This window comes from Lagenorhynchus albirostris, chromosome 10 (assembly GCF_949774975.1).
Source record: "Lagenorhynchus albirostris chromosome 10, mLagAlb1.1, whole genome shotgun sequence".
In the NCBI taxonomy this organism is placed as follows: Eukaryota; Metazoa; Chordata; class Mammalia; order Artiodactyla; family Delphinidae; genus Lagenorhynchus; species Lagenorhynchus albirostris.
The window spans coordinates 84,892,000-84,919,458 of record NC_083104.1 but is presented as its reverse complement, the minus strand read 5'-3'; the positions used below and the strand labels follow the sequence as shown (position 1 = coordinate 84,919,458).

The 27,459-nt window shown below is 39.2% G+C and overlaps 3 protein-coding genes across 3 annotated transcripts in view; 1 reads left to right on the top strand and 2 right to left on the bottom strand.

Moving 5' to 3' along the window:
- Nucleotides 1–1,429: 1,429 nt before the first annotated feature.
- GMNN (geminin DNA replication inhibitor) lies at nucleotides 1,430–12,275 on the top strand. The gene is made up of 7 exons (XM_060163567.1): nucleotides 1,430–1,584; nucleotides 3,755–3,812; nucleotides 6,752–6,829; nucleotides 7,563–7,710; nucleotides 10,136–10,218; nucleotides 10,525–10,635; nucleotides 11,865–12,275. The coding sequence occupies exons 2-7, from the start codon at nucleotides 3,762–3,764 to the stop codon at nucleotides 12,024–12,026; spliced, it is 633 nt and encodes a 210-aa protein (XP_060019550.1). The 5' UTR covers nucleotides 1,430–1,584; nucleotides 3,755–3,761; the 3' UTR covers nucleotides 12,027–12,275.
- A 3,145-nt stretch (nucleotides 12,276–15,420) lies between these two features.
- Nucleotides 15,421–17,998, bottom strand: ARMH2 (armadillo like helical domain containing 2). The gene is made up of 2 exons (XM_060163565.1): nucleotides 17,737–17,998; nucleotides 15,421–15,932 (listed from the first exon to the last, which is right to left on the bottom strand). Exons 1-2 carry the CDS (start codon nucleotides 17,996–17,998, stop codon nucleotides 15,505–15,507), a joined length of 690 nt encoding a protein of 229 aa, XP_060019548.1. The 3' UTR covers nucleotides 15,421–15,504.
- Nucleotides 17,999–24,920: 6,922 nt separating this feature from the next.
- RIPOR2 (RHO family interacting cell polarization regulator 2) overlaps nucleotides 24,921–27,459 on the bottom strand; it is an 88,248-nt gene continuing 85,709 nt past the window's right edge. Inside the window, exon 23 of the mRNA XM_060163564.1 lies at nucleotides 24,921–26,637. Coding sequence (XP_060019547.1) covers nucleotides 26,537–26,637 — 101 coding nt within the window. The 3' untranslated portion in view covers nucleotides 24,921–26,536. The remainder of the gene's footprint in view (nucleotides 26,638–27,459) is intronic.

Here is a 27,459-nt window from a genome sequence, read left to right as displayed (position 1 = left end):
AATAACACTAAAATGTATAAAGTTAATGCCTCTCCACACCATTCCAACATTAACCAATACTATTAACAACTACAGATAACATCTGGGGAGGTGTGCTTCATAAGACGTTTAAAAAATCAATTCTTTTATTGCCTCTAGATTTTCAACTATGATAACCTCTAAATTCTACCCCTCTGTTTTGGTTACCATTTTCATACAGAAGACATTTTTCTTTCCCAGCTTCTTAGTTCTGTTAAGAAATAACATTAGGTACTTTGCTTTATACAATACTTAGTACAGACTGCCTGAATATAACTTTTTATATATTTTAAACTATATACTTACTATTTGGGCTCTTTTCATCAGTGATGCCTTTTTATCATGTGGCTGAATGAAGAAATTAGAAGTCAGATTTAGTTTTGACTGGCTGGTGTTTCAAAGTCAAATTACACAGTCAAATTACAAGGTCATCAAAACTCTTACTCGGAAACTCAGTCGTCTACTGACAGTTTTCAAATCAGTGGGTTGTTTCCTTTATCTAGAATTTATATTAAATGTTACATTTCACCCCAAAGAAAGCTAGATTTTGAGCTCTGTCAAAAAGAAATACGGGTGGGACGGGTGGCAGGAGGTGGGCACGCAGTGTCTGCAGCGTATACAGCTGAGAAAGCATTTCCTAAAGGCGGTGCTGTGCGTGGTTAGTAGATAAATATTTCCTGCCTTCTGAGAATGATAATCCTATGAAAAGTTAAGAAATGGGAAAACAGACTTGTATTATAATAGCTATGGTAGGTGTAAACAAAAGATTTAACAAGACTCCAGTAAACCGAAATGTACTACGCCCACAAAGAAAGTTGAGAAATTTGTAAAACGACTTAAAAAAAAAAAAAAGCTAGACGTAATTATTATTAAGGCATTCCTGCTCCTTCAGATTGCAACGGCAGTTGTTTTCCCGGCGCCCAGAACAGTACTTAGTACGTACTAGGTGCTCAGTGAATAGCAGGATTCATTGCAGGATTAGGCCTTCCGGCACTACTACCGCACCACAATGTAGTCAAAATACAAAAAACCAAAATATAAAAGCTCTTAATACAATGAGGAGTCCGCGGAACGAGGGTTTTACAGAAAAATAAGCCGTACTACATATACAATATTTTGTTCTCCCAGTGTTTACAACCAGTGGGCGCAGGTCTTTTCCCCGCTTGTAAAAGTCAAAAAAAAAAAGAGGATTCTACTCTGAAGGGAAGTTCCGAGCACTGGTCAGAGGGCAGGATCCGAGGACACTAAAGAATTAGGAAGGAGAAGCCCCAAGATATTCCAGCCCAAACACACGCTACGCCCACCACGCAGGCGCAGGAAGGGGCAGAGCCGAAGCGGGCGGAGCCGAGAGGCGATTCGCCGGATTCGGATGGCCCCGCCCTCCGTCTCGTGTCAGGCGATCACGTGGCCGTCTAGGGCCGAAGGGCGGAGTTCCAGTGGTTTACAGCAGCGCGCGCTAGCATTCCTGGGGCTGCGGGGACGAACGCGTATTGCCTGTGGACCTCACGCGAGGCGCCGGAGCCACAACTACGTGAGTTCGCTACGAGGATTGCCCGCTTCCATCCAGTAAGTGTGAGAGAGGTGACCGGAGTGGGTCCGCGGGGGCTGCTAGACTAGGCGCTTTGGGCTCCCACCGGCCGGAAGTCGGGTACTCGTGTGACAGCTGCCGGGCCGCTGCCGGGGTCTAAGTGAAGGGGCTGTTGAACGGTCACAGGAGCCGGGACGGGGAGGGAGGTGAGGCTCGGGGCTGCCCTATTGGTTGGATCTGTTTTGGCGCGCTGTCCCGTCCGCGCTCTCTATTGGCTGGCGGGCGCAGTCCCTGTGGCGCGCTCAGCGGTTGGAGGGCCCTGGCGCGCGGCACCGGATCTTCTGCCCAGGTTTTGGTTTCTGGGTCTCTGTCCGTAGGACGAGCTGGCGGGGTCACGGGGCCGTTTGTGTGCAGCTGCTTGGTGTGAGGGCCTCAGCCTGGGCGTGCCTGGCTGTCGGGATGAGGCGGAACATCCACCCTCTTGACCAGTAATTAACTGGCGGTGATCCAAGGGGGTCTGCAAACTGGGCTCATGGGACAAGGTCCCTGAATTCTGCGTCCCCCTTAAAAAAAAATTGAACTTGGTGACACTTGGTTTCACCAGTTTATCAGGATTTCCTTGGACCCAGTCCTATGACAGAGTTTTCAATCTAGTTGTTTAAAAGAACTAGAGAATAAAAAGCAAGGACGCGAGGTTTCTGGAGGGAGTGTGATGAACAAGTGAAGGATTAGACTTGATCCGTGGCTTTCAACTTTTTAAATCTGGACATGTACTAAAGAACATTTTTTACATCGCAATTTAGGATGCAACCCTCCAACTAAATTAGAACCTTCACTAAGCAGTATTTATTTCTCATATGCCTTGCACTCTGACGTTTTCTCGTCTGTTTAGTTACATTTTTCTAAACAACCACTGAGTGATTTTGGAATCCCAGGCTGCAACCCGCAGTTTGAAAATCATTGCCTTGGCTCAGCTCGACCAGCATTTGCTTAATATTAACTAGAATAGAAAATAGGGTGCGTCACACAATTAGATTTTCTTTCCTAAACATTTTCGTTTGCGTTTGTGTGTGCTAGGGCACAGTGTAAAGTGTATTCACATGGGATGGGTCATAGACAAAGTTTAAAAGCCACTGCACTGGGTAAAGAAAGGCATGCCACAGAAATCAAGGAGATCTGTTTGAGGCAGAGACATGGCTGGGGAGTTCAAAGTTGGGTTTGGAGTGAGTCCGGCCCAGTGGTGTGGTTAACAGCGTTACATAGCCCTTTGTCTCTTGCTCCCTTTTCTTTGCTTCCACCAGTGTCTCAGTTCATGATGGTGGTTACACGTTCCCTACAAATGTAAATGCATAATCTTATTTGATTGGATATTAAATCACGATTAAGTTATTGCTGGTTACCAGAGCCAAGTTTATTATAGCTTAAATCTGCCTTTGAAATAGTAGAGTTAGGATGCTGCTCTTGACTTGGGCACACCCAAGTATCTGTGTTTTGCTTTTCCTGGTGACTGTTTTTCAGATCTTTTTTTAAAAATTGTTTATTTTTGGCTGTGTTGGGTCTTCGTTGCTGTGCGGGGGGGCTTTCTCGTTGAGGGGAGCGGAGGCTACTCTTCACTGTGGTGTGTGTGCTTCTCATTATAGTAGCTTCTCTTGTTGCGGAGTATGGGCCCTAGGCGTGTGGGCTTCAGTAGTTACGGCACGTGGGCTCAGTAGTTGTGGCTCGCGGGCTGTAGAGCGCAGGCTCAGTAGTTGTGGCACATGGGCTTAGTTGCTCCGTGGCATGTGGGATCTTCCCAGACCAGGGCTCAAACTTGTGTCCCCTGCATTGGCAGGCGGATTCTTAACCACTGCTACCAGGGAAGTCCGTTTTTCAGATCTTTGACAGCCCTGTATTTAATCCAGGACACTGTCACGTTTTGTAAGTTTGTTCAGAATACAAATTTTCCCTTTTGTAACAATATTTTTCCAGCCAGAATTAATTGTATGTGTGTGTATAAAGATATTAAGTGTCATTAGCTTTAGTCACTTGTCATTGACAGGGCTGAGTTTGGGTACAGTGAGAAAAGATGGTTCCATCATTTTTTATTGCTATAATTTTTTAATTTTTATTTTTATGATTGTACTTTCAACAACAAAAAAAAACTAGGTTTCACTTTCTGATGCAGACCATATTCTGTTTTTGAATTACTGAGCTTCTGTTCTTCACCAGGTGTACAATGAATCACAGTATGAAGCAGAAACAAGAAGGAATCCAAGAGAATGTAAAGGTATGTGATGCAGTCACTTTAATTTGTTATAGAAAGCATGTAGCTAGATGTTTTTTGACATAATTTAGTCAAATTTAACCTGAATATAATTTCTATGAACGTTGAATTAATCAGTTTTTAGTCTGAGGGCAAGTAACTGTTTAAAAATTAATTATGGTTGAATATTAAGTTTTCTGATCCACATACATGGGATGTCTTTCCATTTATTTAGGTCTTCTTTACATTCTTTCAGCAATGTTTTGTTGAAAGAAAAAAGTTTCAACAAAGTTTTTTGAGTTTTTCACTTTTTTGTTAAATTTTTTCCTAAGTATTTTATTCTTTTTAATGCTATTGTAGCTGGAATCATTTCCTTAATTAAATTTTTGGGGTGCTCATTGCTATGGTATAGAAGTACTATTGATTTTTGTACCTTGATCTTGTATCTTGCAACCTTGCTAAACTTGTTTATTCTAATAGTTTTTACTAGATTCCTTAGGATTTTCTATATACAAGAAATGCTTTGTTTCTACTTTTACTACATTTCATGAAATGATTTTATTAAAATCCTTTTTGTGTATCTTCAGATTAGTGTCTTTGACCACAGAGACAGTTTGCATTATATTGTGTATATTTCCAAGGTATATGCTCATTACCACCCAACTTGCTCATTTTTGCCACACTTTTTGAATCCCTGTAGTATACTGTCACTGGAAATCATGTTCCAAATGTTTATTCTTATAACAATAAAGACAGAGCTTAATTTTGAGTTTGTAATTTTGACTGGCTTCGCTCTTCAGGTTCTAAATGAATTTTCAACTTAGCTAGGGGGTCCTGCCACACAACTTAGACTATATGTATTCTCAGGATTCCTGGGAATGAGACTACATTGTTAAGAAAGTGTACCAGTTTCCAGATTTAAATTCAATAGTATAAATAAAAGCCTTTTTGTAAGTGATAGCAGGTGCTTTTTGATAGGTTGCGTTGTTTACCTTGCCTTAGTATCTTCCTTACATTATTTTTCATGAATAATTTGCATCGATAATTTGTGAATTTTATTCCATCAGCTTTCATAGAGGGTGATGGCATCTTCCCACTGTGCTTTGTATGTGTGTGTTTTAAAACTTTTTATTATGAAAATTTTTAAATATTCAAAAATAGAGTCAATAGTATAATCTCATTTTACTTCCCCCATTTTCAACAATTATCAGTATATGGCCAGTCTTGTTTCATCTCCATCTCGATTCACTCCCCCTTTCCTCCACTGAATCAAATCCCAGACAAATAATTTATGTAAATTCAGCAGATCCTAACAGTGAAAGAGAAGTCTAATATTTACTATCTATAGTACAACTATCTGGGATATAAAAGGATCTGGGTTCTGTTTGGTTCTGGTTCTGCCTCCAAAACTGTGATGTTGGGTGAGTTATTTAGCATCTCAGCCTCAGTTTACTCATCTGTAAAATGAGGGAGTTGGACTGAAACTAGGTCTGTAAGAGTACATTTTAGGAGTTCATGGATTCCTTGCCAATTATACACAAAATTCTGTGAGTATGCTCTTTTGTTTTTTTTTGAGGGGGTTCATAGAATCTCAAATCGTTTTCTAAAAAGATTACGACTCAATATATAAGAACCTTTCTGGCTGTAAAGAGCTTATTATTCTAACGCATGATCTATATGAATAAAATGATAATAGCAATATTGCATTTGGACGGCTGGATGCTATAAAGCTTACAGTTGTGAAAGTTAAATCTTGGAAGTGGTCATTTAGCTGGCTTCTTTGGCCTTTATGAGTAGCAAGCATTTAAATAAATTAACACCTCCTATTATTAAGGTTCCAAAGTTGTATTTTCTTCTGTTTGTCTGGACAATGTTGACTAATCTGTAATCTAAATTATATCTGAAATGTTGGTGTAATATTTGTTCTCACGGTAGCCAGCATTTGTTCTTCAGTTAAATGGTGAGATAATAATCAGCAGTAGAAACTTTACCGTGAGAAAGGTGAACTCTAGTCCTGTGAAGCATAGTGTGGAATCAGTAACTTTCTCACGCTGCTTCGGTGTCATGTTCTTGCTGACCTTGTTTGAGTATTCACCATTGTTTGCTGTCCCGTGGTGGCAGTATAACTAATGATTTTTTGCAAAAATAGAGAGACCTTTTAGATCAGGAAATATACAGGAAGGTATTTACATATTACAAGGAACCCATTTTTTTTTCAAAAACAATAGCTTGTGCATTTTAGAGTGTTTCTATGCCTCAAGCACTGACATTTTCTCTGCTGATGAATGGGCTTGAAGCAAAACTGTTTCTGCAGTCAGGTAAAGGTTGAAGGGGGGAAGCGGGTCTTCTTACATGTGTAATATTCTTTAAAGTGATATTCTTTTGGTGGATTCATATAAATGTGTTAGGGACTATTCACAATTTAAAGGAAGCCTGAGATGAATCCTTTTGATTAGGGGAAAGTATTTTGCAGTGTAAATAATTAACCTTTTCCTCCAATTTACCTCTTTTGTGGGTAGCATTAAATGTTATGATGTTTGGTAAATTTCTAGTTTCTGTGTAGAAGATCTTTTTAAGAGGCAATACAAATATTCCTGTTTTACTGGAATTTCATCATACATGGTTTGGAGTACTAGAACTTAATGTTATATTTTTGTTTTAACTAAACAAATGACTACATGACTATAGCAAGAATGTACATTGAAATGGAAGAAGAGCTACTTGTTTGTGTCAAATTTGGGTAATGTGATTTATTCTTAGAATTTCTTCAAACTTTATTATAATTTCAGGGAAATAAGCTTGCTAGTTGACCAAATCATAGGTAGCATTATAAAAGTATACAGCAGATCAAACATTAGTGTCCTTAGCATTTTTTTTTTCTTTTGTAAATTACGGTAGGATTGAGATGTTAACACTCCATATAGGAACTTAGTAACCAGATAATTCCTTATCTTGACTTTCAGAGTAGTCCTGTTCCAAGAAGAACTCTGAAGATGATTCAGCCTTCTACAGCTGGATCTCTAGTCGGAAGAGAAAATGAGGTGTGTATTATTGAGCTAGAACGGGGTACAGATGATGCTACCTTTACATTAAAAACATTTCAAAGAGTTCCTTCGTTAGAAATACCTAAATCATTGAAATTTGGAAATAATTTAAGGATAACAATTGTATATTCCCCACAAAAGTGGTTTTTGTTTTAATTTTTCAATTTAGGAAGTTCAAAAGTGGTATGAATACCTGTAGTAGAACTGGGGATAATGTAGTAAGTTATGAGTTAACCTATAGGCATAATGTTTGATTTTTTTTAAGAATAAAATGTTAGATTCAATCATTTACCCCTGTATGTAAATGATGAAATCATGGATGAGGGTTTCTAGACTTTTGAAAATAGTGCCTTTCCATGGTACTGAATCATTTAAATAATAAAAATAAATTCAGCTAAGCCTTAGGCTCAAGTCTAATTCAAAATAGTTGATGTAAATAAAATTCCTAAAATATAACTATACATTTTGGTAGAGTTTTGAATTGTGTAATTTCTTAAAAGGGCCAAAGATATCAGAAAGATAGAGGTACGAGTGCTTTCGGTTTTTTCAAAATCTTTATTGGAGTATAATTGCTTTACAACAGTGTGTTAGTTTCTGCTTTATAACAAAGTGAATCAGCTATACATATATCCCCATATCTGAGTGCTTTAGTTTTAATTCATAAGAGACTAAACTGCTTAGCTTTCTTGTTCATTAAACAAAATGACTGATGTATATATTTTCATTATAGTTGGTTAAAAGCTTGTCCAAACGGAAACATTGGAACGACCAGTTAATATCTAAGACTTCCAGCTCTGGAGTTGTTACTGACCCAGAACACAGTGAAAATAAAAATCTTGGAGGCGTCACCCAAGAAGCATTTGATCTTATGATTACAGGTATGGAAAAAAAAAATATGTGTGTGTGTGTGTGTGTGTGTGTGTGTGTGTGTGTGTGTGTGTGTGTGTGTGTGTGTGTGTGTGTGTGTGTGTGTGTGTGTGTGTGTGTATATATGGCTTTTATCTTAAATTTTTTAATTATAATAAGGGTAAATATTATTTGTTGTATTGTTAGGAACTCTTCCCACAGCTTCTTAATTTATTAGATATTTTACTTTTATGTTTTTGATGATTTAAGATTTTTTTATGGTGTAAATATATAAAACAGTGTACATTTGGACAGGTCCTACTGTTTGGTAAATCCATATATGTATGAAATATTAAAGAAAAGGAAAGTGATTAATATGGCAGCTCTGATATTGGACTTATAAGACTTGGAAATAGTCTTTTCAGAAGAAAAATGTATAGAGATAATGAATTTGAAGAAAAGATACCAGGAGAATGAAATAAGGGAACAATAGGAATAATAAGGGGAGTGAAGATGAATGAGAAGCATGTGGCTATAATAAATACTAGTTTTTAATGGCAGTGGAAATCAGAAGAGGAAGTTAATGATGTTTTATAAGTATTATGGAAGGTGATTACTTCTATCCTAATCATGGGTCATTATTACTGAGGAAAAAGATTGAGCCTAGAGAAGTTAATTGTCTTACTCAAGGTTATAGTGACATTTGGGCTCATTTTGAGTCCCCTGAGGACAGTAAGGGGAAAAATAAGTAGACAGTGGGATTTCATTTATTGGATTTCATTTATTGGGTTGGCCAAAAAGTTCGTTCAGGTTTTTCTGTAAGATGTTAAAACCCGAATGAACTTTTTGGCCAACCCAATAGAAAGGTTGACTGCATACAAATAAAGAAGCTCTAATAATAATGTAGAATAAACAACAGGATTTGTGACACTCATATCTGATTTGGCTAAAATTAATGAAGATTGGTGGGAAAAAAACCCACTAAAGTTAATTATGGAAATAAACAACTCAACTATACATTATATTGCTAACATACCACATAGATGAAAAACATTAATCCATGCAACTTGAACACAGAACTCTGACTGTAGACCCTCAGAGGGCTATACTGTGAGGATTGAAAGAACTATAAAGAAATCTTGAATTTAATTTTTGCTGGCAGTGGTATTGGTGTAGTAGCAGTTTGGGTAAAAATTTGTGTATATTTTAGGATTGAGCAAATGAGTAATATGTTGATATTGTTGGGTCCATGGTATGGTTAAGGGAGATACAGTATATAAAGGGGAAGGAAAGGAAGAACTCTGTTGTGGAACTGGAATTGGGAGTGTTGGTATAAACTGATGATTTTTTAAAAAGAACCTTTCCTAACTGCCAATGAAAGAGCCCAGAAACAAATGACACCCGAATAATAAGAAGCACAATCACATTCAGTTCTTGGTTTGTAAATACTATTCTCCACTAAAGCTCCCTGGAGAAATGGCTGCTTCCAGCACTGGGGCAGGGAAACTACAGAGTGAGCTTGGAATCTCTTGTGTTAGAAAATACAGAAGTACTCAGAACCTGATGGGTGCCGGTTATAAGGACAAGGAGTCTGCTTGAAGGGATTCCCCCCTGGCTAAATTTGGGAAAATTTGAGCATCAAAATGAATAATGACAAGAATGGATTATAATACATTGAATTAAAAAAGAATACATGAATCCATACTGGTAATTTTCTTTTGAATTGGGGTAGGGAAAGTTCCTTTACAGAATAATGCCAACTACTAAATGTAGAAGGAACAAGAAACATCAGTGGAGGAAAATTGGGTGAAAGGTTGTTAGGGAACTGGATATTAATACCACAGACTCAAAAACTTTACTCCATAGATCATTTATTTGTTACTAAAGGAAAAAAGTATCTTTACAAGGGAGAAATCATCTTAATCAAGTGATCAAATTTAACATCTCCAGTATTGTGACCAATTAGTATGTGCTTCTTTGGTGATACACTGAGAAGGATACAACATTCTTACACAGTGTTCCTGCCAACTTGTGTAGCTTGAATTTAATCATGGAAATGGACAAATCCAAATTTAAGGACAGTGTAAAAATAACTGATCTGGACTTTTCACAAATGTGAATGTTAAATTAAAAAATATGAACACACAAAGCAAATGTTGCAAACACCTTTAACAATCTAGGTTAAAGTTATATGTGTATTGTACTTGTGTTTCAGTTCCTTTGAAGGGATTGAAATCTTCAAAATGTTGGGAAAAATAAGAGAAAAAAACTGATTTGGCTTTCTAACTTTAATCTTTAAAAAAATGGGTATTACTAAGTACTGAATGATATTGTAAACTTTTAAAAAACAGACAAAAAAGTTATTGGTTTTTTTTTTTTTTTTTTAGTTATTGGGCTTTTACAGCAGTATGTAACAGTAATGATTTTCAAAGTTACATGTAAAACAATTTATTTTAGAAAATCCATCCTCTCAATATTGGAAAGAAGTGGCGGAAAAACGGAGGAAGGCTCTCTATGAAGCACTTAAGGAAAATGAGAAAGTATGTACTGAATATAATTTGTGGAATTTTTAAACATTCCAGGATTATTTTCTTTCTGCTGCCCAGGATATTTTATTAGAGCAATATAAACTAGCTTTAATGTTGTCTTAATAAAAATTTAATTAGGCAACTCTGTTACCAGAACTATTATACAAAAAGAAGCCTATTGTGTTGAGAGCCAAAGACAGCACCTTTGTTAGGAACTTTGTGCTAAATGTGTGTCAGCTATATACTTGGAGGCATATAATTTGGTTTATAGCGTAGCAAATCTATGAAAAACTGAACTTTTTGATTTATGTCACATAGCTTCATAAAGAAATTGAACAAAAGGACAATGAAATTGCCCGCCTGAAGAAGGAGAATAAGGAATTGGCAGAAGTAGCAGAACATGTACAGTATATGGCAGAGATAATAGAGGTAGGTATTTTAACATTCACCTGATTCAGAGGCATCTATTTTTCTATAAAGTTGAAGCAGTAGTGTGATCAGAAAGTGTTTGGGCTCTAGAAAGAGATTTCCTGGGTTTGAGTCCTAGCCCCCTACCTAGCACCATTAAGTTTGAGTCAAGCAGGTTATTTATCCTGTCAGGGCTCCATTTTCCTCATTTATAAAATGGGAGTAATAGTGCCTACCTTTATAGGCTTGCTATGAGAATAACAAGTAGAGAATAGGTAGAAAATTGAGAGAATTGCCTGTACATAGTGAGAGCTCAATAATTGTTAGATGCTATTATTATGAAGCAAAAGAACACCTATTTTCTTGTAACAATATAGAAAGGAATACTTACATCTGAAAAATATATGGAAAATTATATTTCACAGTTGTCAAATTTTCAGACAGGTGGTTTTTTAAAAATTTTTATTGGAGTGTTGCGTTAGTTTCAGGTGTACAGCAAAGTGAATCAGATATATATATATATCTATATCTATCTATCTATCTATATATATATATATATCTATCTCCAGACAGTTTTTAATTTAACTATAATGCCAATGAGATATTACTGTCATTTATAAAACTGGTAATTGGTGTACGAAATAACTTCGGTTGTCTTATCTGACTTTTTTTTTTAATTTGGAAGTAGCTAATGTGTTTATAAGAATTAGCCTGATGACTGTTACTTTACCAGTCTTAAAAAATAGGTCTTAAACTTATTCATGTCTGCAAAAAATTATCTTGCTGTTGGGGAGGACCTTTTTCATATCAAAACTTCTCTTTTACTGAATTTCTGCCGTACATTTTAGTGCCATGGCAGAACTCACATTTGAAGTTTTCATTTGGAAGTACTGTAGTAGCTCTCTTAACTGCCATGGAAGTATTGGTCCAAAGCAGATGGGAAATTAGGAAACCTGGTCCTTTACTGTAGATAGTTGGAGAAGTACTGATTTAAATTGTATTCTGAAAGCATGTGAGTACTTAAAAAAAAAAAAAAAAGCAAATTTTTAAACACTGTGACTTTGCAGAAATATCTAATATGGTTAGCACTTTGATCTAACAAACACTTGACTGCATGTAAGTGAATTTAATATAGAGACATTATGAAATGAACCCTCATTATAACATTGAGGGTCAGTTATATCAGCATACTGATAATGGGCTTGGATTGTGAAGTTTTCACAATAAATTATTGGTTTATTCTTTACAAGAGACTGAATCAAGAACCTCTGGATAACTCTGAATCACCGGATAGTCAGGAATTTGATTCTGAAGAGGAAACTGGTGAGGATTCTGAAGTAGAAGACTCAGAAATTGGTACATGTGCTGAAGAAGTTGTCTCTTCCTCTACAGATGCAAAACCGTGTGTGTGAAATTCAGTAATACTGACTCATGAGAAATATACTGCCAACGTTCACCTCCACTGTAGTTCTTTGTAGCAGAGCAAATAACTTTATAATGAAAACTTGGACTCAGACTTCCTTGTTTGTATCCTGGGGCCCTATTATTGTATTAAAATACAAATACTATGTATTTTTAATCTACGGTGTTTTGTGTAAATAGCATTTTCTCAGTTGTCAGACATGACTTGTGTATATGATAAATAAACTTCATTCTGTTGAGCTTTGTGTATATCTTGAAGAATGAAGTATAAGGAGTCTGGGTAGAAAATTTGTCTATTTCTGTGCTTTTGTTTTGTTTCCTTTTCTAATCTGCTAACTAGCTTGGAGGAAACAAGGGGAAAATGAATTCTCCCTTTTTAGACTGAGATAGCTGAGGTTTTACCTCGTAAACCTGGTTGCACCTCAAGCTCACTGGAGGGAATGTTGATTTCTAGACCCCATGCCCAGGTAATCTAACCCAGTAGGAGTGTGAGCATCTGGAGTCAAAGGCTCCCCAAGTGAATCTGAGTAGCCAAGTAAAGGCTGGTATGATCATACTCTTCTTGGAAGCTTAAATGTTGGGGTGGTGTTGGTAGTCCTCGAGAGAAGCAAAGTGGGGAGCAGATGAAGAGATGCATGAATAGCTAAGGGTTCTGAAACTTTCTATCTGCACATTTCACATACTGGTATAGACAAAGTATGTCTATTGAAGGAATATGAAGTAAGAGTAGGGTGAAATTAAGGATTTCTCATATGTACTGTTCTGAAGGAAGAAAAGGACAAAATAAAGGGAAATTGTTTGCAAAGTATACAGCATTGGGATTAAGATCTGTGGAAAGCATACAAGAAGCTTTGTATAAATTGGCAATAAAGAGCAATGTCAAGCTTTCAAGGATTACTTTAGGCAAGTTATTCTTATAGAACTTTAATTTTCTTATCTCTGATATTAAGTCCACCTCTGTTTTTGTGAGAATTAAAACCTTTACTAGAGTGCCTGATCTAAATGCTTAAATAAATATTATTAATCTATAGCAACGCTGTCCAATAAAGTTTTCTGGGATGCTGGAACTGAGTTGTCCAGTATAATAACCAGGTAGCCATATATGGCTTTTGAGCACAAAATGTGGCTAGTATGAATGAGGAACTAACATTTTAATTTTTAAATTTTTAATTTATATTTAAAGAGCCATGTGAGGTCAGTGGTTACTGTAATAGTACAGCTGTTTATGTTTTAGATTTGGGCCATTAGCCCAAAGAAAGAGGAGAGCTAAGTAGAATAGGATGACTTGGCAAATAAAAAGTATTTCTGGAAAATGTCAAAAATGCATTGCCAGCATTTGGTGGCAGGGAGCAAAAGAGGAAGGAATTGAAGAGGGTTTTAAAATTTAATGTCAGAGCCAAAATTATTAATCTTCTAGAAGAAAATATTGGAGAAGATTTTAGTGATCTTGGATTTGGTAAAGGTTTCTCAAAAAGCACACAAAAATCACGAATTATACCATAGATCAGACTGCATAAATAAAAATCAAAAACTTCTTTTTGAAAGACTTTTAAGAGAATGGAAAGACAAGCCACAGACTGGGAGAAAATACTGCAAAATATACCCAACAAAGGATTTCTATCTATGAAGAACTTACTACTCATTAAGTAGACAACCTTATTTTTTAAATAGAGGAAATATTTGGACACTTGCAAAGTATATGTACAGATAGCAAATAAGTACGTGAAAAGATGGCAACACAGTCCTTAGGGAAGTGCAAATTAAACCTACAGTGAGATACTGTTATGTGCCCATCAGAATGGCTGAAGTTTGAAAAGCAAAACTTGACCATACCGAGTGTTAAGGACATGAAGCAACTGGGACTCTCCGGCAGTGCTGGTGGCAATGTTAAATGCCACAGATGCTATCGAACTGTTCGGTAATTTCTTAAAAGTTAAGCATACACATTCTGTATGATCCGGCCATTCTAGGTATTTACCTAAGAGAAATGAAAGCGTATGTCCACATGAAGATTAGCAAATAAAGCCCTTGTGCTCAAATTCTTATCGTGGATTTGCTTCTAAGAAAATCCAAATGTTGGAGAGAGATGAGCTTACAAGGGACAGCAAAGGAAAATAGCAACCATTTGTTAAAATTTTGGAGAGCGATTTTAAAATCATAGCTTAGCATAAAAATGCCTCAAGGCCCAAATCTGAACCTCTGTTTCTCATCAGAGGCCTGGCAATATTTGACTCTTCAAACTACGTTCATGAATTCCTCTGAGGAAAAATTCAAATTCAATTTAAAAAGCACTTGAATAAAGGAATTTGTGGCCGTGACCCAGTTTCTAAAGGGGACTTATGATTTCCGACCCTTATTCTCCCACTATAAACTGAATTCTAGTTTCAGAAACTCTGCGTTAACACAATTCACAAAATCCACAAAGGATGAAAAGATAACAGTTGCTCAGTAGAACACAGCTTTTCCGGGTTTAAGTTTTGAGAAAATTGGCTCCCGAGAGCCTCACGAATCCACGTGATGTGATTAACATCCCTCACAACATTCCTGTAATAGATACAAGCAAGGATCACGGACCTACACTACTTTTTTTTACAGGCCCCTCAGTGAAAGGTAGAAGCGTGACGCTAAAGTAAGCTTAGTCAAGGCAAGTCTGTGAAATAGGAAAAGTACGCAGTTCAATCTATGATGGCTCCGACTTAAACTAGAGGCAAATGTTAATGTAGTTAGAGACACAAACAGGTACACATCCTGTAAGCGCTTCTCCGTAAGCATTTTTTGTAACAAAGCTTTTGATGAGGCTGGGCAGTACAAAAGTCAGGTGCAAGCTTTCTTTTACATATTCTCTTAACAGGCAAAATAGGGAGAGTAAAAATCCAAGAGCCTAGCTTTAGGCTGTCTTTAGGTGTCTGAACACATGGTACTCATCTCTATCCAGAGTTGTGCCAGTGGAGGCAAGCACTGCTCCTATTCAGTGTAAACTCCCCCAAACTGGTCAGCCTGATGTGCAGAAAGATCATGGTCTGGTAGCCAGAACGCAACCTCGGCCAAAGATGTGGCAACCGGAAGGCCGTCACTGAAATAGGGCTGAAAGGATACATATGGGTGGGACGACAGTGTCCACTGTAGGGTGTGGCTGTGAGTTGGGTTTGGATTTGGCATTTCTGGGTGCCTTAGCTTAATGTCATCTAATAGCCCCCCAAACACACCATTGCTCCTAACAGTTATATAGGGAATGCATCTTCCAGTGAATTCTCATTTTATGAACTTAATTTTTATGAGGTTATTTTAAACAGTGGCGCTTTTCATAAGTTTGGTTATTGCAGTAACTATGAAAATGTATATAGAATTTTTCAACTATCTAAAAGAAAACGCTGAAGAATAATGTGATCGGCTATTGTTATTTATTTCAGTTTTCCAGGGTGATACAGTGGTGCAGACAGCTGCATCAGGTAACTGGATTTAGAGAAATTAATTCCTGTGAAAACCAATGAGGAAATACAGCTCCTCTGCAAAATTCTCGGGCCATCCAGACCAATTCTCACTGGCCAACATTTGCAAGTGATATTTTAGAGAACTGTAGTCTCTAAGCTCCTGCATACAAGACAGGTTATTGCATGTCATGACAGAGAGAACATAGCAACTCCAAAATTTAAGCAGGAGGTTGCTGTTTATGTCACTTTTCATGGTAGGCTCAAGTCTGTTATCAAAAAGATCAACGAGAATAGGAATAAACTGCAAATGTTTGGCTCTTCTCTGGCTGACAGGGTTTAAGTAACACCAAGATGCAACACTCTGGAGCAGCTGGATCTTTATTTTTGGTTCCATCTTGTAATTTTGCAACAAGTGAGCTACTTCTTTCATGTACTCAGCTGCAAAATTTCCAGCAGTTGGTCCTCCTGTAAAACAAGCATTTGCATTTCCAGAAGTATTTGGTGTATCTAGTAGCTAGTGACATTTGAGTGCTCCTGTGTTTATATTCTCGTCGCTATGGATGTGATACTTCGGATATTTTGAGTTCTCCTCTTTCTCCCCCACCCCGTGTGCTGCTGTGAACATGAGAAAGTGTGTGTTGATCAGCGTGGAGTTATATGAAGAGCACTGCCTGCCCAAAGCTCCTCCCTGTTTCCTTCAATCAGGCGCCTATGAGTCAGTACTGCAAGATGACTAAAGCCCGGCTGTGTTCACCTAGCAAATCTCCCTCATGGTCTCATTCCCGAGTCTCTGTCTTCGGTACTTGAAAAAGCACCAGAGCATTAGAGCAAACAAAGGAAAACCCAAAAGGCCGAGCGGCAAAGCCAGGGTCTAAATGGTAAGAGAGAGGTTTTTCATGAGTTGTCCATCACTGTCCTGTTCTCCTTACACGTTTCTCAGCCCAAATCTTTTGCAGATCTGGGACCAACCTGGTGCTTGACTCTACTTCCATCATATACCTGAACCCCAGATCATCCTAGTTCAAATCTCAAACCCCAAGCAGGTCCTAGTTAGGCGGCACTGACGAGGACAAGGTAGGTGGTGAGGAGACGCTGGTACAGTTGGCTGGACTCTAGCCACTGGGATTTTGACCTGGTTTGGAGTCCTCTTATCTGCACTACCACAGTCCCGTGGTCCCGAGGATATTCTGTGCAGTGTAAAGCTTTAGCCAAAGCCTGGGCATAAGCCCTTTCCATCGTTTCCCACCAGTACAACCAAGGCTAAGTAACATCAAGTTAAAGGATTCTGAGCCCTTTATAATTAGCTAACTCTTACCCCAAATGGTGACCACAGCTCTACAGGGAACTGAGCCCGCCTCAAGTGGAGGATGCCATTTACACCGCCCTCACCTGGGTGTTCTGAGTTTCCGTCTTCTCTCTGGTCCTCTGCTAGTGGCTCTCAATCATTCTGGTACCTAGGACCCCCTGGTCCTTGAAAACAGTAAATGTTTTCTCTCATGGACACCGTTCTGTGAAAGTAGTCTATTAAACTACATTGAAGTAATTCATTTTCCCATTTAAAAAATAATCGATCTACCAAGGACACTAACAGCTACCAACAAGAGCTTCTAATAAGGCGATGTTGTTGAGGATTGTCTGTAAAATTTTTTTACATGAAATGTATTAGAAAAAAAAGTGAAGCAAGTTTGGACTTGACAATCAGAGCAGTGTGTCTTTAAATGGTTTACCACTTAATTCTCTAGCCAAGTATACATTAATAGTTGCTTTTCACTAATGCACCTATTGGCTTTCCTAGTAGGTATTTTAAAAGCCTTAAGTTCTTCATGATTTTTCTGAACTACTGTCTGTGTAATGCATTTTTACAAGATAAAAAATAAAATACTGAGTAGTTTTATCCTGTAAAAGGGTTGAAATTATATCAATTCAGTATAGATTCAATTTTTTCATGATACTGAAAAGTTTGATAGGCAATTTCAGTGTGTGTGCTATATATATATATATATATATATATATATACTTTTTAAATTAAAAACAGGAAAGTACCTTATTAGTAATTTATTTGATGGACACATTCTTTTGAAAACATGAGATCCTTGAGGAGAAAGTAGTAATATCTTTGGCGGTGCAAAGACAAAAAACTAATAATTTAGGCAAAGGAAATGTTATTGGAATGTTAAGACGAGTGCTAAGAGAATCACTCGCTGACAGTGTTACAACAGGCGAAAAGACTGTGGAACACCTCTGTCAGCACAGCTGGTTAAATCAGTACCTGTAAAGGCCAACAGTCCAATTCTATAGGCAGCTTGAGCTCTCTGTTCAAGGGCTAGAGATTTATCCTTCAACATACGGCCAAGCACCGCAATTTTTTCTTTGTGAAAAATACTCTCAGCTGGAGGGATGTGTTCTTCCTCCTTTTTAGTGAAAAAGCCCTTAACGACACTCCAGCATTTCTTGAGGCGGTGATACAGCCCCACAAAATATCGATAAACCTGAATCCAAAATTGTGCATAGTAAGCCCGGGTCTTTGCCATTGTGTAAAAAGGCCAAGGGTGCTTAAGTCACACCACTGGCAGTAACAGAAGTGAACAGTCAAGAACTCTGGAATGCATTGCTTAGCAACACCATAGAATGGAATACACAAATCCGGGGGAAGCCATGGATGCCTAGATTCTTTCTTCAGCCTAGCATTGAAGGCCTTCTACAGTTTGAACTAAACCAAGCTTACTTTCACTTCTCTGGTGCACAGAATCTCAGCTTAAACTAAACTGGCTTCCCCCAACACACACTCAGCTCGTTCCCGTCTTTGCGCCTTTGCTTAGGTGACGCCTACTGGGAACTTGCCCATTGACTGTTCCAACCTGTACTGAACTTTCCATTGATCTTTCATAGTATTATGCCCATTTTGCTTATGTGCTACATAGAGTTTTTCTCTACATCACAGATTTCCTATATTGATCTTATTTTGCTGAGAAAATAGAAGCAATCAAAAAAGACCTTCCACAGCTCTCCCCATCACATCTACCCACCGATCTGCGTCTGCGCCCATATCCTCTGGCTTTCCTCCTGTTATACCGATGCCCCCTCCATTTATGCAGGTTTCAGCCAATCCTTCTCACTCCATTCAGGGAGACTGCTCACTATTCTTCTCTTGCCTTATTAATTTTTCAATCTCAACTGGGTTCTTTGCATCAACAAACATGCTGTACTTTTTCTCATTAAAAAAATAAAACAACTCTTTTGACTTCATACAGCCCCTCCTCTCGGTTATTGCACATTCACAAAATGTGCAGTATTCTGCTCCCCTTTATACAAAAACTCTTCAAAGAGTTGCCATACTTGCTATTTGAAACATTCTTTTTTTTTTTAATATTTATTTTTGGCTGCATCGGGTCTTAGTTGTGGCATGCAGGATCTTTCATTGCTAGTGTGGGCTCTTCGTTGTGACACGTGGGCTCCTCTCTAGTTGCGGCGTGAGGGCTCTCTAATTGTGGCGTGCAGGCTCCAGAGAGTGCAGGCTTAGTAGGTGCAGCGCACGGGCTTAGTAGCCCCATGGCATGTGGGATCCTAGTTCCCCGACCAGGGATCGAACCCGCATCCCCTACATTGGAAGGTGGATTCTCAACCACTGGGCCACCAGGGAAGTCCCTGAAATATTCTTTTATCCTCTCTTGGATGTACTCCAAGTTGGATTTTAACCCCACCATGACTCTACTGAAATTGCTCGTCAGGGTCACTGAAGACCTTCATTCTGCTGAATCCAATTCTCAGTCTTCAGCATTTGTCACTCGTTTCTCCTTGAAACACTTTTTTCACTTGGCTTCTAAGATGTCATAGTCTTTTAATTCCCTACTGGTCACTCTTCTTTTCCTTTGCTGCTTCCCCCTCTTCTTTATGACCTCTAAATACTGGAGTGTCCCAAGGCTCTGTTCCTGTATCTCTTGTTTTCTATCTATACTTCCTGGAGGAAACAAACCAGTCTCATGGCTTTAAATACCATTCACATGCTGAAGACTCCCAATTTTATATTTTTAACTGGATTTCTCACCTGAACTCCAAACACAATTACCTTCAATCACCAACTTGGTATCTCCATTTGGATGTCTAAGAGGCTTCCCCAACTTAACATGCCTGAAGCAAAATTCCTGGTCTTCTTTATTATTTTATAGTTTAATTTAAATTTTTAATTTAATTAATTAATTTATTTATTTTTGGCTGCGTTGGGTCTTCGTTGCTGTGCGCGGGCTTTCCCTAGTTGAGGTGAGCGGGGGCTACTCTTCATTGCGGCGCACGGGTTTCTCACTGCAGTGTCTGGTCTTTGTTGCGGAGCACAGGCTCTAGGCATACGGGCCTCAGCAGCTATGGCATGTAGGCTCAGCAGTTGTGGCCCGCGGGCTCTACAGTGCAGGTTCAGCAGCTGTGGCATACAGACCCAGCTGCTCCGTGGCATGCAGGATCCTCCTGGACCAGGCCTGAACCCACGTCCCCTGCACTGGCAGGCGGATTCCCAACCACTGCACCACCAGGGAAGCCCCCTGGTCTTCTTTAAATCTCCTGCTTCTCAGTTTCCCTATCTTGGAAGATGGCATTCCTTCCTTCCAGTTGTTCAGATTGACATTTTTGGATTCATCGTTGGCTTTTGTCTGTTTCACATCTCATTTCCAATTTATCAACAAATCCTTTTGTCTCTACTTTCAAAGTAGGTATTTGGACACCCTGTCCAAATTTGGGACATTCTACAAAACCTACTTGCTTGTACACTTCAAATATAGTAAGATGTGGAAGTTTAAAACAAAGAGGGGCCCATTACTGTTCTAGAGTAAAAGAACCTGAAGAGGAGAGTTACCATATGACCCAGCAACCCCACTCCTGGGCATGTATCTGGAGAAAACTCTAATTTGAAAATATACATGCACCCTAATATTTATAGCAGCACTATTTATAATAGCCAAGACATGAAGGCAACCTAAATGTCCATCTACAGATGAATGGATAAAGATGATGTGGTGCATATATACAATGGAATATTACTCGGACATAAAAAAGAATGAAATAATGCTATTTGCTGCAACATGGATGGACAAAGAGATTATCATACTAAGTAAAGTAAGCCAGACAGAGGAAGAAAAATATCATATGATAGCACTTATATGTGGAATCTATTTTTTTTACATCTTTATTGGAGTATAATTGCTTTACAATGGTGTGTTAGTTTCTGCTTTATAACAAAGTGAATCAGTTATACATATACATATGTCCCCATATCTCTTCCCTCTTGGGTCTCCCTTCCTCCCACCCTCCCTATCCCACCCCTCTAGGTGGTCACAAAGCACCGAGTTTATCTCCCTTTGCTATGCGGCTGCTTCCCACTAGGTATCTATTTTACGTTTGGTAGTGTATATATGTCCATGCCACTCTCTCGCTTTGTCACAGCTTACCCTTCCCTAAAATATGATACAAATGAACTTATTTACAAAACAGAAGCAGGCTCACAGACATGGAAAACAAACTTATGGTTATCAAAAGGGAAAGTGGGGGGAGGGATAAATTAGGAGTTTGGGATTAGCAGATAAAAACTATTATAAATCAGATAGATAAACAACACGGTTCTACTATATAGCACAGGGAACTATACTCAATATCTTGTAATAAACCATAATGGAAAGGAATTTTTAAAAGAATATATATATGTATATATATATGAATCACTTTGCTGCGATTCAGAAACTAACACAACATTGTAAATCAATAAAAAAAATGTAATAAAGAAAAGAACCTGAAGAGGCATGACAACTAAATTAAACATGTAACGCATGGCTGGATCCTGGATCTATGTGTGTGCATGCATGTGTGTGAGCATGTGTATGTGTGTGTATGCTATAAAGGATATTACTGGGACAACTGGGGAAACATAGACCTGCATTATCCAATATGGTACCCAATAGCTACACGTGGCTGTGGAGCACCTGAAATGTGACTAGTCTGAATTGAGATGTGCTGTAAGTGTAAAGTATATACTGTATTTCACAGACTTCGTATGAGAAAAAGAATGTAAAATATCTTATTAATAATTTTTATATTGATTACAAGTTGAAAGATTTTGGATATATTAGGTTAAATAGAACATATTATTAGAATTAGCTTTCTCTGTTCTTGTTACTTCTTTTCTAGTGGCTACTAGAAAATCTAAAACATCAAGCATGGTCCCTTTCTAAGGTCTTTGTGGTTATTGTTGCTTCTGCCTGGAATGTTCTTCCCAGGGATATCCACATATCCACATGACTGACTCATCCCATCAGTTCCTCAGGCCATCCTCAAATGTAGTTTTCTTTTGTTTTTCTTCCGGTACGCGGGCCTCTCACTGTTGTGGCCTCTCCCGTTGCGGAGCACAGGCTCCAGACGCGCAGGCTCAGCGGCCATGGCTCACGGGCCCAGCCACACCGCGGCATGTGGGATCTTCCCGGACCGGGGCACGAACCCGTGTCCCCTGCATCGGCAGGCGGACTCTCAACCACTGTGCCACCAGGGGAGCCCTCAAATGTAGTTTTCTATTCGGCCTTCCCTGAACACTCTCTTTGAAACTTGTGATCTTTGCCCTATCACATCTCCCACACCAACACTGGGCAATTACATGACTTTTCTCTGTCTTTTTTTTTGGCCGTGCTGCACAGCTTGTGGGATCTTAGTTCCCAGGTCCCCGGCAGTGGAAGTGCGGAGTCCTAACCACTGGACCACCAGGGAATTCCTTCCTTTTCTCTGTCTTATTGTCTCCTCTTTCCAGGATAGGAGCCCCGCAAAGGTAGGGATTTTTATGTCCTCTCTTTTTTTTTTTTTCTTCACTGCTATAGCTCCATTGCCAAGAACAGTCCCTGGCATACGCATACCTCATTTATAGTTAAGTATGCAACAAATACTTGTTGAATAAATGAGAAGTTAGAGAACTAGTTTTTAGCAAACAACTGTTGTTCCCTGCAAAAAGTGTACTTAGAACTTTCTCAAAATCCATCATATTTGTTTTATAAGAGATAATGTCCCCAGGAAAATTTCAGGGATAAAAATATTTATTTTTCTATTTGACTGATTTGTTTTCCTGATATAGTGAGAAGTGCTGGTATTTTCTGCTGACTTTGGTTTACAATTTTATAAAGTAAGTAAGGTAATTCAGCTAAGCAGTACAGCAACAAACCATATAGGGGAAATTGTTTTTACTGCTGACTCAGTAACTAAGCAATCACTGGTATTTAATGAATCGCTTGGTAAATACTCTCAGAGCTGAATGTCAGGGGCTTCTCTGTGATGATGCTGGTGGGGGTTTGGGTTGGGAACATATACAAATAAAGACTCATTTAGCCTCAGGGGGCTTACAGTCTCTGCTCATATATACCACAACTCTGAAACGCAGCTCTGGGACATGGGGTTTGCAGAGTTGCAGTCACGGTGGCATTGCAAGGCATCATCACAAAGTAGAACAGGAAAGCTTAGTTTGGAAATGGCGCAGGCTCTATGTATGGCCACCTGCAGTAACTACTGCAAGGAAAGCCACCCGTGATGGAAGCAGTACCTTGGCATTAGCAAGGCGTGCACAGGTCTATCGAGATTTCTACAACAAGGTACCTCTCCTAAAGAAACTGTTTATGCAGGCTGGCGTTGGGAAGACAAAGTTAAGACCTTTGGGTGATAAAACACATGCACTGAGAGAGGCCAAAACATGGGAGCAGAAAGACCCTGAGCTCACCTCCTCTCACAACCACACCAAAATCACAACTGTCTGCAGAACAACCATCAGTGCAAAAGACTGGAACCTACCAGAAAAGATCTGCAACTAAAGACCTAAAGAAGGAACCACAACTAAATGGGTAGGAGGGGAGGACTGTGATATAATCAAATTCCACACCCCCTCCCCCTACAGACGGCTGACCCACAAGCTGGAGAATAAATACATTGTAGACGTTCTCCCACAGGAGTGCGAGCTTTGAGCCTCATTTCAGGCTCCCCAGCCCGGGGTTCCAGCACTGGGAAGACGAGGCCCCAGAGCCAGCGGGGCTTTATTGCAGGAGCCCCACAGGACAGGGGAAATAGAGGCTTCACTCTTAAAGGGCGCCCACAAAATCTCACGCGCACTGGGACCAGGGCAAAAGCAGTTAATTGGTAGGAGCCTGGGCCACACCTACCTGCTGGTCTTGGAGAGTCTCCTGGAGAGGCGGGGTGGGGCAGCTGCAGCTCACCCTGGGGACACAGACGCAGACGGCAAAAAACAGTCATTTGCACGAACACTCCCGCCGGCCGACATCTTGGATCATTAAGACCTGGCGGAGGGGGTGGGGGGGGCGGGGATACAGCCCCGCCCATCAGCAGACAGGCTGCCTGAAGACGAAAGAGCCCACAGCTGCCTCTGGACACACCTCTAGACACGGCCCTGCCCACCTGAGGGCCAAGACCCAGCTCCACCCACCAGCGGCCGGCCACGGGACCCTCCCTCCAGGAAACCGGCCTTAAGTCTCCAGGGCAGCTTCACCCACCAGGGGACAGACACCAGAAGCGAGGAAGCCACCATCCCACAGGCCAGACCCTACCCTGGGACCAGCAGGGCCCTGATCCTACCCACTAGCAGGCCAACGCAGCCTCCTGGACACCCTGGACCCCACACCCAACTGTATCAGGAACCGCCATCCCCAACTCCCCAACGATCTGAAAGCAGTTCTGGGATCCCTGGGCCCTGCAGCCGGACTCCAGGACCTGGCTCTGCCTGCCAGCAGTCCATCACTAACACTAGCACCTGGCTTCACCTGCCCGTGGGTGGGCAACAGCCCCAGACTCTTCAGGACCCTGACTCCACCCACCAGTGAGCCAGCACTGGCCTCAGGGCCCCCAAGGATTCCACCCCCGGCTACCTCGTGACCAGGCCCCACTACACAGCAGCCAGCAGCATCTGTACAAGGCAGGGCCTGGCAACCCACCAGACTAGGGGCCAACCAAGCCTACCAGACGGTCCACATAGTCAGCCTGCCACAAAAGAAGGACCCACGCAGCCCTCTTAGGGGGAAGCCCCAGAGCATACAGCTTGGGTGACAAGAGAGGAGGGCACTGCTGGGACGCATGGGAGCCTCCTACAGAAGGCCACTTCTCTAAGGCCGAGAAACGTTAACTAACCTACCACAGACATAAAAATACCAATAGCAACTTAGACAAAATGAGGTGGCACAGGAATACGTTCCAGACGAAGGGATGTGATGAAATGCAGCTCTTTTTTCTCCAGTTAGCATTACAACAAATCTGAGAAGTAAATATCATCCTCATGTATGGATAAAGGAATTTCAAGATAAGAATAAACTGAAGTTGAGAATGAGGTGTAGTGTGTTGTGTAAATACCAACTCAAGAGGGGCATGTGAAAGAAATACACCAGACTCTGAACATGAGACTAGTAATTCAAAAATAATTTTTATTTTAATTTACGTGATTGAAAGAGTGACGAATACAAATGCCACAAAACTAAAAGCACCCCGTTCAACCAAAAATAAAATGCAGAAGTGAATACAAAAGATATGGAAGTACTCATGCAATATTCAAAAAATAAAAAAAACCCAAACAACAAAGCAAACAACTCTGTAACATTTGTGATTTGACTTTCTATAAAAATCATTTCAACCATTTAACAGACTGTAGACTATACATACTAACTATAGACTGTACAGTGTACCTTTAAAATGAAAGATATATGCATATATATAATATTTATAAATTTACAAATATATATATACATTATAACTTCACAGTTGAAAGAACTTATTTGCCAGGAAGCCTGACAAACAATTTTCACTTTAAAATGAAATGAGTTGTTTTTAAAGGTCTTGCTAAAATGTAAATATTTAAAATGACATCTAAATGATATTTTATATAAGCACATTCAGAGAACAGTTGATATTCCACAGTTCAAATTACACTCACACATATTATTTAGATATCTTGGCATATCCCACCTTGTATACTCTTAAGAGGAAGAAGAGTTATTTAATAAGAGCTACTGAACGGACTTGTACTTTATTTGAAGGACTTGCTATCCTGATGTGGAAGCAATACGGGAGCTGTTGGTTTAACTATTTGGCCAAAGGATCCTATCCAGTGATGAGTGATTCCTCTGGGGGCAGTAACCATCATTCAGGTCATTCCTCTTCCTAACCTTATGGTAATTTGTATAGAAGAAAAGACCACTGTTAATGACCCTCTGCTTCCACCCCATTAGGATTCCTCCAACTTCTATGTTCTTCTACTTCAAGGAGCATCATAACTTTCTGAATTAATCACAGCTGTCTGAAAACTTCTGGGTTTGATTTGTCTTAGCAGCAAAATACCTCTATTGTAAAAGTATCATTATAAAATGGCTCTTGTTTTTTAAAAAAAAAAAGCTTAAGTTTTGAGTATCTTCTTTAAAATGAGTATGGGTATAATCTTAATAAAGTAGTTTTCAGTGATCTACCCATCTTTTTTACCATAATGGAAACACGCCTTTGGAATTTTCACAATAGACGAAAGAAACAAGAGAAATAGTGGAGGCTTGAAAAAATGAAATTAAAAAGAAATAAACTCTTACAATATGATCTTTTAGCAGGTTCTGCAGGCAAACTTTTACTTGAAGAAATCTTTTTTTTTTTGCTTTGCACTTAAGGTAAAATTAGGTAACTAAGGGGGCCACTCAACCCTGAGAACACAACAGAGGAAACACTGCAAGGCATATGATATTTACCAAAGTTTCATGTGACTATTTCAAGCTTATAGAAGAACTTCCAAAAATGTATAAAGACGGCTGATTTAAAATCCCATACATACTAGATAAGACAGACTCTTTTACTAAGTATTGTCAGACGCAATCAACCACGTAATCTACTGAAAGACACAGAGCCCTATTCTGTTGGCTGAAGGAAAAGCAGGTAAGTACTGCGAAAGAGGACTTTGAATTCCTCCCATAACATGTTAAATTCCCAGACAACCTCAACAACTTCGAGCTAAGTCACAGCACCACCTTGATTAACAGGGCCATTTATTAAGACAGCTGTTAGGCAGAGTTAACTTGTAATTAAAAGGCCGTGGCAACTTCACTTGCGTGACGACCTCCAACTTTAACACAGTCTCGAGGAAATTTGTCCAACTGTTCATATGCCAGCCGCCCATCTTCTCCTGCATATAGAGCATCAAAAATGAATACCAGTTTGAACTTAACTTTTTTATTCATCACTCAGAATAATAATACCAGTTGTTTAGGTAGGGGTCGCTATATTTTGCTAAGGTTGACTTTAGGTGAGAAGAAGTCATTTTGGCTATTCTTAATTATGTTGTTTTCTAGGTAATGTTTAGAACAACCAAGAACTTCTGAGCTAATGCCAGAGACTAAAAGAATGTGAAACACAGCAGACATCCTATGGGCATTTGATGTCAATAACTTCACATAATAGATTTATTCCTGAGAAATTATATGGATTATATTTTAAGTGCATTAGTGATTTCAGTATGGCTAGTCCTTGATTTCAGTGCATTGAACTTTTACGTAACTTTCACTTTTATACATTAGATATTGGTACATCCAAATGATCTGTCATAAAATCAAGTTTAGGCTTTCAAACTTCTGCTAAAAATTTATTCTTTGCCCTGTACACATGTTGATGCTGTCTACCAGCCAACAACTAGGCCGGTTCTATCAGCAGTACCATCTTGAACAGCCAACATGTATTTGCAAATTATTTGAATATTTTACTCCATTTTTCCTATTTAAGAAAAAATGGTTAGAAAATGGGAAAATGAAGTACAGATAACTAGTGATAAGAAACAGGCTTTCACACATTTAATACAAATGAGACAAAGATGCAAATAATTAATTGTGCTCAATCAGAAGTTCACTGTGAAGAAAAACAGAAGAAAAGATTCCTTGAAATGCTGGAAATATATTGATATTAGTGGGTTTTAGAAAAGGAGTGTAATCATGGATTTTATAATATATTGCCT